The 10146-nt window shown below is 44.3% G+C and overlaps 1 protein-coding gene across 1 annotated transcript; it reads left to right on the forward strand.

Annotated features, from left to right (window-relative positions):
• The first annotated feature begins 1237 nt into the window (after positions 1–1237).
• On the forward strand, positions 1238–9844 carry slitrk4 (SLIT and NTRK-like family, member 4). The gene is made up of 2 exons (XM_030369118.1): positions 1238–1623; positions 2609–9844. Exon 2 carries the CDS (start codon positions 2651–2653, stop codon positions 5237–5239), a length of 2589 nt encoding a protein of 862 aa, XP_030224978.1. The 5' UTR covers positions 1238–1623; positions 2609–2650; the 3' UTR covers positions 5240–9844.
• The last annotated feature ends 302 nt before the right edge of the window (positions 9845–10146 follow it).

Consider the following 10146-nt stretch of genomic DNA (forward strand, 5'->3'; position numbering starts at 1 on the left):
CTCTCTCTCTCTCTCTCTCTCTCTCTCTCTCTCTCTCTCTCTCTCTCTCTCTCTCTCTCTCTCTCTCCCTCTCTCTCCTCTCTCTCTCTCTCCCTCTCCCTCTCTCTCCTCTCGCTTTAGCGCATTCTCTATCTCTCTCACCCGCCTCCCTCTCATCACTCCTCCCCTTTCCTCTGCGTCTGCGTCCTCCTTTCCCCGCGTCTTAGTTGTGTGGAGATCCGCGGCTGCAGAGAGCAGCAGCACGGTGAGCCCCCGACACTGATACTCGCTCTGCGCGCTCCTGCCTTTGGATCTATCAATTACAATTTGCCAACGACAAGTTTTACCTGCTTTTGGGAAAATGGAAAAGAAAAGCGGGCTTTACAACGACCTGCCCGTAACAGACTCTGCTAAATAACTGCATTATTCATTTTTACGCACCGGTTGTGCAGTCTCTCTCTCTCTCTCTCTCTCTCTCTCTCTCTCTCTCTCTCTCTCTCTCTCTCTCTCTCTCTCTCTCTCTCTCTCTCTCTCTCTCTCTCTCTCTCTCTCTCTCTCTCCCTCACTCAGCCCCCTCTCTCCCTCTCCTTCTCTCTCTCCTGTTGTGCTCGCAGTTTCCGCCTTTTTTTCTGCGACAAGAAAAATTGCTTCTGCTCCTCCAAAAAGCCTGTTCGAATTTTTGCAATCCATTAGTTGGCTCCCTCACCAGTTACAGGATGGAGAACGGGGTCTCCACCTTCATCGGACCGGTACCGCTACTCTCCATCCACTGAGGAATCCCACCGCACCGGTAGATCACTATCTGCTGCTGAGGCGAGATGCTTGGACTTGTATCGGGAAAACAGAATCCCATGGCAATGTGATGAAGAGCTATGCTGCTTTATCCGTGAACACTTGCGTCGTTGCACAACTTCAGCCGAGACCTCAAGGCGAGGCGAGCTCCATCCGTCGTGTTCTGGAAAGCCAGCATCTCTTCACTGGATCATCGTGGGTTAGTTGAACCACGTTCAGATCAAGCAAGTTGAAGATATTTTCTTTTTCGATCCCTCTCTCTCATTCTGGTTTATTTCCCCCATCCCACCGACCCCTGAAACCTCATCCAGAATGACGGACTTATTTCATTTGACCACCGATTGCCTTTACGCGTTTTTGAAGCTTTGGAATCATTGGACTCACTGCCAAGATCAGTAGCAGCAGAGTCCGGATCACTCTTCGTCCCCCCCCCCCCCCCCCCCCCCCCCCCCCCCCCCCCTCCGACCCCCCTCGCTCTCTGTCTTCTCTCTCTATCTCTCTCCCTCTCACTTCTCCCTCTCTCTCTATTTGTCTCTATCCGTTCCAGTAACCGAGTGAATGCTCTCCCATGGAGGTAGTACAACAACCTTGGGGACTGTACAACGAGAAGGGTAATTTCTCCAAACAAGAAGAGCCTGTCAGCTGGCGACGCATCGGGTGAAACCGGAGCCCTGCGCGCTGGGCTGCATAGAGAAGGAAGTCTCCTCTGTAGCCTCGTTGCACCCTTGTTGCACCCTTAACTGCCGGTAGATCGTTTCAATTGGGGACACATATCTGCACCAATCTCCTCCATGGCTTGTCACGGCTGCCCCGTGTCTCTCCGAGCCACAAGCATTACGGTCTACGCTTTGGGTGAGTCTCCACGAATTTACTCGATTCCATTTCTTAAGCCTCCTTCTTTCGAAAGAAAATAAAAAACAATGAGCCACAAGTTTTCCTGTTTTTCTATTCATGCTAAACAATGGTCTTCGATTGGTGACTAATGCGATTAGGAGCCGCTAGGGCCAAAGCGGTTCCTGGTGTCATTGTCTTTGAGCCTCTCCACATAGCCTACCAGTAAGTCATCCAAAGTCTCCAGATATAGGTGGCCCTCTCGATATTTTAGTCCCTTATGTTAAGCATCACGACTTGGGTGATGCTGGCCATACAGCAAATCAAATATCACGTTAAAGAAGTCGTGTGCGTCTTTATTTGCCCAGAAAACAAGAGAGATCTCTTATGGTAGGACAGCCAAGGAAAAATCCTCGCTTTGGATCTTGACATATTTTGAAATGGACAATAATTGATTTCAAAATATTTAGCCACCAGGATTAGCCTTAAATATAGATGACTCCTCATCAGTACAAAGCATATCTATTGCTCAGGCCAGGGATAGATGAATACGTGGCTAAATGTCTATCTCAACAAAATGTTATAATCATCAGCCAAATATGTAAAGAAGATGTATTATGTTTATTTACATAATACATTTGTGCTACAGGATATAAAAATCAATAATTAAATGTGAAAAGTAGTGTACTCAATTTAACAACTAGATGGCAACAGATACATGATTAATACATTCTAAACATGTGTGTTTTAATTCATGGTATTATTAAATTATTATTCAATATTATTCAATTAATTTGATTATGTGTACATTTTGACAGACGTCTGTCTTGTTTTACATTCATGAGGAGGTACATTTAAGCTGCATGTGTATGTGTGTGTATGTTTGTTTGTCTGTGTGTGTGCGTGTGTGTGTGCGCGCGTGTGTGTCCGTGTGTGTGTCCGTCTGTGTGTGCACACATGCATGTGTGCCTTTTTTTATTTTCCTATTTCTTTTTCCCTCCAAAAGGTTACTAAATGGTTTTCTGGGGGAGGAATTCTAACCGGCGAGATGCTGCTTGTACTTCTGCTGGTGGCCTGTTCTTCGTCCATCTCCGGCTCCCTGGCCTCCTCCGTCTCCTCCCCCACCTCCTTGGATGGATATCCAATGGCGGACCCGTCCTCCTCGGACCTGATGGTGGAGACCTGCAGCGTGTGCTCCTGCATGTCCGTGGAGAATGTGCTGTACGTCAACTGTGACAAGATCACTGTCTACCGGCCGACGCAGCTGATCCCGCCCGTCTCGTCCCTCTACCACCTCAACTTTCAGAACAACGTCCTGATCATTCTGTACCCCAACTCCTTCCTCAACTTCACCCACGCCGTCTCGCTGCAGCTGGGCAACAACAAGCTGCAGAACATCGAGGGCGGTGCCTTCGCGGGGTTGAGCGCGCTGAAGCAGCTCCACCTCAACAACAATGAGCTGAAGGTGCTCCGAGCGGACACCTTCCAGGGCATCGAGAGCCTGGAGTACCTGCAGGCCGACTACAACCTAATCAAGTACATTGAAAAGGGGGCCTTTAACAAGCTGCACAGGCTCAAAGTGGTCATCCTGAATGACAACCTCATACAGTTACTTCCAGACAACATATTCCGCTTTGCGTCGCTCACTCACCTGGATATAAGGGGGAACCGGATCCAGAAACTCCCGTATCTGGGCGTTCTGGAGCACATCGGTCGCATCGTGGAGCTGCAGCTGGACGACAACCCCTGGAACTGTACGTGTGACTTGGCGCCGCTCAAGGCATGGCTGGAAAACATGCCCTATAACATTTTTATTGGCGAGGCGATCTGTGAAACACCTAGTGACCTGTACGGGAGACTGCTGAAGGAAACCAACAAGCAGGAGCTCTGTCCCCTGGGGACCGGTAGTGACTTTGACGTCCGGATGCCCCCAGTGCCGCCCGAACATGGCCAGTCACCTTCGAACATGTCCCCTACCACTGTGGCCACCCTCATCACAAAAGCGCCAAAGTCCACTGACCCGTCTAAGATGTACGGTAATGGCATTGTCGCCGGTTTGCCTCCCTTTGGTAGAACCGGCCAGATTGTTTCTTACCAGACGCGGACACCCCCACTATCATGTCCTCAGCCCTGCACTTGTAAGGCCCATCCCTCCGATTTTGGTATCAGTGTCAGTTGCCAGGAGAGGAACGTCAACAATTTATCAGATCTCATCCCTAAACCCCCCAATGCCAAGAAGCTCCACCTGAGTGGAAATTACATTCGCGACATCAGTCCCGTGGATTTCCAAGGCTTCGAGGGCTTGGATCTGTTGCACCTGGGCAGCAATCAAATCGCTACCGTCCAGAAAGGTGTGTTTGCTAACCTGACAAATCTGAGGAGGCTGTATTTAAATGGAAACCAGCTTGAACAGTTGCACCCAGAGATGTTTTTGGGTCTCACAAATTTGCAGTATCTATATCTGGAATACAATGTCATTAAGGAAATCCTGGCGGGAACATTTGATTCCATGCCGAACTTGCAACTGCTTTATCTAAACAACAATGTGCTCCGGAGTCTGCCTGCCTACATATTCGCCGGTGTCTCATTGGCCCGACTGAATCTGAAAAACAACCACTTCATGACACTGCCAGTGAGCGGTGTCTTGGACCAGCTGCGGTCATTGACCCAGATCGACCTTGAAGGGAATCCGTGGGAGTGTTCTTGCGATCTGGTTGCCCTCAAAATCTGGCTGGAGAAGTTGAGCGATGGTGTGGCTGCCAAGGAGGTGAAATGTGCCTCCCCTGTGCAGTTCTCCAACATTGAGTTGCGCCTCCTGAAAAATGAGATCCTCTGCCCGAAGCTCATCGCCAGGCCTCCCGTCATCTTCACCAGCTCCACCCCTCTTTTAACGTCCCTCTCCCCGGCCGGGGTGGGTAAAGCCCCGCCCGGGGGCCCAGTCCCGCTCTCCATCATGATCCTCAGCATCCTCGTCGTCCTCATCCTCACCGTGTTCGTGGCCTTCTGCCTGCTGGTGTTTGTCCTTCGGCGGAACAAGAAGCCTGCTGGGAGGCAGGAGGGGCTCGGGGGGCCGGAGTGTGGATCCATGTCGCTGCAGCTGAGACGGCACAGCCACAAGTCGGGCAAAAAGGGCTGCGTCCCTGGCGACGACCTGGGCGGTGAGACGTTCATCCCTCAGACCATCGAGCACATCGGTAAGAGCCACACCTGCGGGATCGGACGCTCTTCAGACATGGACGCCGGCTTCAAGTTCGCCGACTCTCAGCGGCAGAAGATTATCCTGCGCAACTGTGCCGACAAGGATAAGGACTCGCTGTCCACACTGGAGCGCAACAAGCGCCTTAGCACAATCGACGAGCTAGAGGAGTTCCTCCCCGGACGGGAATCCAACATGTTCCTCCAGAACTTCCTGGACAGCAAACGAGATTTCAACAGCATAGGGATGGGCGGGTTTGAAATCCGCTACCCAGAGAAACCTGATAAAAAGATGAAGAAGTCGTCCCTGATAGGAGGGAACCACAGTAAGATCGTGGTGGAGCAGAGGAAAAGTGAGTATTATGAGCTGAAAGCCAAGCTCCAAGGAACACCTGATTACCTGCAGGTGCTGGAGGAGCAGACTGCACTTAGTAAAATGTAGGGATGGTTGTGCTTGATTCAGTGCATTTTTGTGATCAAACAAACATGTGCACAGACAAAGACACTAACACTAACACGCACACAAACCCACAGACACAGTTACAGATAATTATCTTTGCAACCATATAGCCAGATTGAGAGTCCCACCCCCACTTACACAAACACAAACACAAACACACACACACGCACACACACACACACACACACACACACACACACACACACACACACACACACACACACACACACACACACACACACACACACACACACACACACACACACACACACAAACAAAGTGCCTTCTGAGAATCCTTAATGACCAATGCAGAAACGGACAAAATGGCTCCACACTACAAGGCTATCACTAGCATTCAGCGCGGATGTATTTCACAGTATAAGACATTTGATTATCCATGCCATTGTTAGTATGTGTACGAATTCCACACAATTGATCGCAGGACACCCATAAAAGCATAAAAAGGCATTGTATTTTTGCTGCTATTGAAATGGGTACTTTTTAATTTTTTTTGTTTTCTTTTTTTCTCCTTTTTTTCCAACCAAATTGAAGGGTCTTGAAAACAGTGCTTCAGAGCAACATCTTGAACCCTGATAAAAAAAAAAGGAACGGGGTAATTAATTTCCCCCGTGGTGGGAATCGTGATTTCAGAGAGTGGAGAATTGTTGACTCGGTGGATACCCTTTTGTTCTTAATTTGCAGAGGACAATGATTCATAAGGGGGGAGGGGGAATCTATCATTCTCTTCGGAGTTGCCTGAAGACCCTACGCCATCTTGCCTGGATAATGTGTATGTGCTCTGTTCTATGGGGTGTACAGGAAGACTACACTAAGGGGTCTGGGATGAAGGCACTTGGAGAAACTCTGGAATGATCTCTCAACTCGTTCTCATTGTGTAAAGAGCCATGTTTAATAACGTCTCTTCTGAATGGAGTTGTGTTTCTCTGCAATTGCTACTTACTTGTCTGTTTTGGGTGGAATAATAATGACACTTACACTGTCAGAGGACATTGTTTCTGAAAAAAACGGAAAAACAAAAACCCAAGAAAAAAAAGAGCTGCTTGCCATGTAAGCGTAATATGGAATTTATTTTGTAAGTCTTACATTATTTGTATAAGTCGGACTGGTTTGTAAAATACGAGGAATGACAAAAAATATCACACTCAAATGCAAGTGTTCATCTTTCAGAGACTTAAACCCAGATTTAGCGGTCAAAAAGGCCAATATGACTAAATCTGCGATACAACCCCTCCCCCATCAGCTATCAATTCGTAGTAAAGTAAAGAATTAAACCACATAATTTATTTATTTTTCTATGCAGGATTATTTAAAGAGTTATTGGTACTATTTAAACAAAAAGAAGAAATAGTAAAAATATAAGATTGAAAAGGACTTCATAGCGAGGCGGCATCTCAAGCTAATTAAGGCCCAAGTGTGCTCGCTACACCCAAAGGAACTGCTCTGTTACTTCAAGGTTGTGTTTCTGTTCTGTTTTATTTAGTTCTCTCTAAGTTTGTAGAAGAATTGCCCCTTTGCGATGGACAGGAGTGAGATAACGGTCATCTCTCACATGGTCACGGTAGAGGGTCAGGTGGCCAGCCATGTTTGTGAAGTTCAAGGTAGTTCTCTTCTATTCTTATATCTCCTGCAGTATCTTGTAAAAGGTTTCTTATTAAACATTATGCAACCAAAATAAATGTGTATTAAACTTGATATAGTTCTGGGTTGTTGACATGAATGGATACAATTGCAGAATATGTCAGAGAATGAAGGATCAAAAGAGATCAAACGTTTTTCAAAAAAAGATGTGTGTCTATTAAATTGTTTTAAATTGGGAAGATTTGGACGAAATCATCATTAAAACCATGTGCAATATTAGTAAAAAAAAAAATATCATGATGGCTTAAAATAATTTTATTTTTTAATTTAGTTTCAAGTTATATTGTCAAGTCAAGTTCTATTTCAGAGATTATTTTATCAACAATATCTGGTCCTTATTAAAGGTATTTGTTAAGTTAAAATTATGAGTGTTTATCGACATTACAATGAATAGAATGTATCTTGGAAAGTATAATAAATACAATTTTCTATTGGACATACAACTCCTGTATATTGGTTAATTTTCTCTTGTATAATCATGTTGACATCAAGGTATTAAAATCAGCACCTATTTGCAACGTGTCCCACTTTTTATTTTAGCCTCCGAGATGTTTTTTATTTCTCGGACTGTCACAGCTTGTTTACCTGAATTAGTGTGAGGAGCGTAGCATTTATGATGCTGTTTCCATGGAGACCAAGGTGACTTGTACATGGTTTTAATATTTAGAGTCACCTAACTCAGCCCAGAGAGCTTTGCGTTTGCCCCGGACATAAAATATGAAAGGTCAAAAAAGAGTACCCCCCTTTCTATGACATAGTGTGGCTCAGTATGTGTGAAGTACTGACATTTATGCTCAAATCATTTTCGGAATGAGTGTAGGGGTTTCCCGGGCATATTTTAACATGAATCCTTTGCTTGACACATGCTGTTGTGGTTGTCGATGAAAGAGCTATGCCCTGTGTAGGCACTACCTACATGTCGGTCATTATATTTCAAAGTTAAAACCTACTTGCTCCAAATCGTTTCAAAGAGGGTCATGTTTGTATATCTGTAAATTCCTTAACATGAATGAATGCATTGCATACAATATTGTCCGGGTCTCTTTTACATCCATGTTGAATATTAACCGAGATTTGTAAAGCAAAACGATTTCTTTTCAAATGTATTTTTTATTACTGTACTATTGTACATTCCCACAGAAAAAAAAGCAACATGGATTCATAGCATCCATAGCTTGCGGTTTGACACGCTTTCACAAGTTCTGGTCTCGCCACAAAGGGTTTTACAGCACATGGTTTTGAATTAACTGTCTGGGTTAATCCAGCATTATTGGGCTTTTGGGGAAACCCAGTAGCAAAAAAAAGCATGACTCATAGGGGAGCTGGAGAATTGTCCTCATTAATTATTAACACCTTGGGTAGAAATTGATTCTCTTGGTTTTCAGCACCAAGTGCTCATATGCCCCATTTCCCCTCTTTCTCTCTTGTTTATACGTTTGGCTGTCCAATCTCATTAAACTGCACTAACCAAAAACTACAACTATTTAGAATTATTCTTTGTAATAATTTGCAATGGACAACTTTGATCAAAATACGATTCAAGCGATTACTTTTTTTTTTTTTTTTTTTTCTTTCACTGCAGTGTCTTGCTTGAGCTGTATGAAGGTCAACTATTTTGCAGGACATACAATAATCATTTAGCCAATTTAAATGTGGCCACTGGGGGAGCACAAGAGTTAAGTATCTCCATCTCGCAAAGCATTTCACCATCATTACCAGTGTACTTGGGGAATACATCAAACAAATTATAGACTTTGTTGACATCTCTGAGTCTAATTCAAATTTTTTAACTGAGCATAGATTTATCGTTACCAAAGTTAAGCCATTGATAGATTTGGATTTATTTGTTAATTCCCCCAATGTAGGCCTAATCATGTGCCTTTATATATATTTCATGTAGTACATCTCTAACATGTGTGCCCAATGAATACAAGTAACAATTCATTTCCACTTTTTTGTTACATTTTGTGAAATATTTTGCTACTTTCATGTTCAAATGCTGCAGTAACCACCAATGTTTAACATGCATTTTCGAGGTTTGCATTCAACCAATATTGACGTTTTTTTTTAAACTTTTGACACCACAGACCCTTGAATTTATTGCATTCTGTCTAGATTACGTGGTTTATATCATGGCCCCCATCTTTTTCAACTGGGTCTTCTATCTTTTTTTTGCTGGGCTGACCATGTAGCCAAGTTCCTCACTAGTAAGAATTAGGTAATTTTTTCATCCGCTGCAGTCATGATGCCAAAGGGGGAGGAATGAATGGGGATGTCATCACTCGGGTTAGCAAAAATGCCCAAATGGGTCTCCCATTGTGCTGCAACAATCCTTCGTCTCACAAAAGCACTAACCCTAGTGAAAGGCCTTTTCTCATGATTTTGAGATGCTCCGCTGGGCATCTCGCATTTCACCCTTTCCATGTTTCAGGAATATTTCTCCATAGAAAAAACATGTTAGGTAGCCGCTAGCTAGCCATTTGAACAACATGTGGGAATGAGTCTTGATAATGGGGAAGTTAATTGTTGCAGTACGATCATGTTACTATGGGTGGAGCGAGTGAGTGTCATGATAGTCTAAGCCCAAATTCAAAGCTTTTATCTTTTAAGGGAGACCACAATTATCAAAATGTATAAAATGCCTTCTGTCACACCTCTGTTAGATGCTTTTTTTGCATTTAAGGGGCAGTAGTATGTTCCTGTGCGCTTTAACTGCTATTAACAGGATACGCATACAATAACATGCATTTAACCTATGATGTGAATGTGACACAGAAGGTGCCATATGTGTGTCATACACAGTCCTGAGTGAATAATGCTGTTATTTTAACTGTAATTTCTTGGTTTTGAAAGATGTTTCCAGCCCAAGTGTGATCTCTCTATTCTTGGTTAAAAATAAATGAAAAAAGAGACAGCAGTTGACACAGGCATGTCCACTGTCATCATTATAGAGGATTAAGTGCTGGAAAAACTGAATAAACAAGGATGTGCTAGCAAAGCCAAGAGCTCCATTTGGAGCCTAGAGAATGCACAACTTTGAGTGAAATTATGTGTATTAGTGTGGATGGGTACTAAAGTGCTGCGCTATTGCTTATAAAAAAAATCCCAGGTCGTCCACTTTTGGAAAAACAGCTTGGAGCATATGTACAGCAGTGGAGCCTAGCAGAGTGGTGTAGCTAAGCTATCTCTATAACATTACAGAAAATGATGCCAAGCTCTGGCTACAGAGC

Source organism: Gadus morhua, chromosome 10 (assembly GCF_902167405.1).
Source record: "Gadus morhua chromosome 10, gadMor3.0, whole genome shotgun sequence".
Taxonomy (NCBI): domain Eukaryota; kingdom Metazoa; phylum Chordata; class Actinopteri; order Gadiformes; family Gadidae; genus Gadus; species Gadus morhua.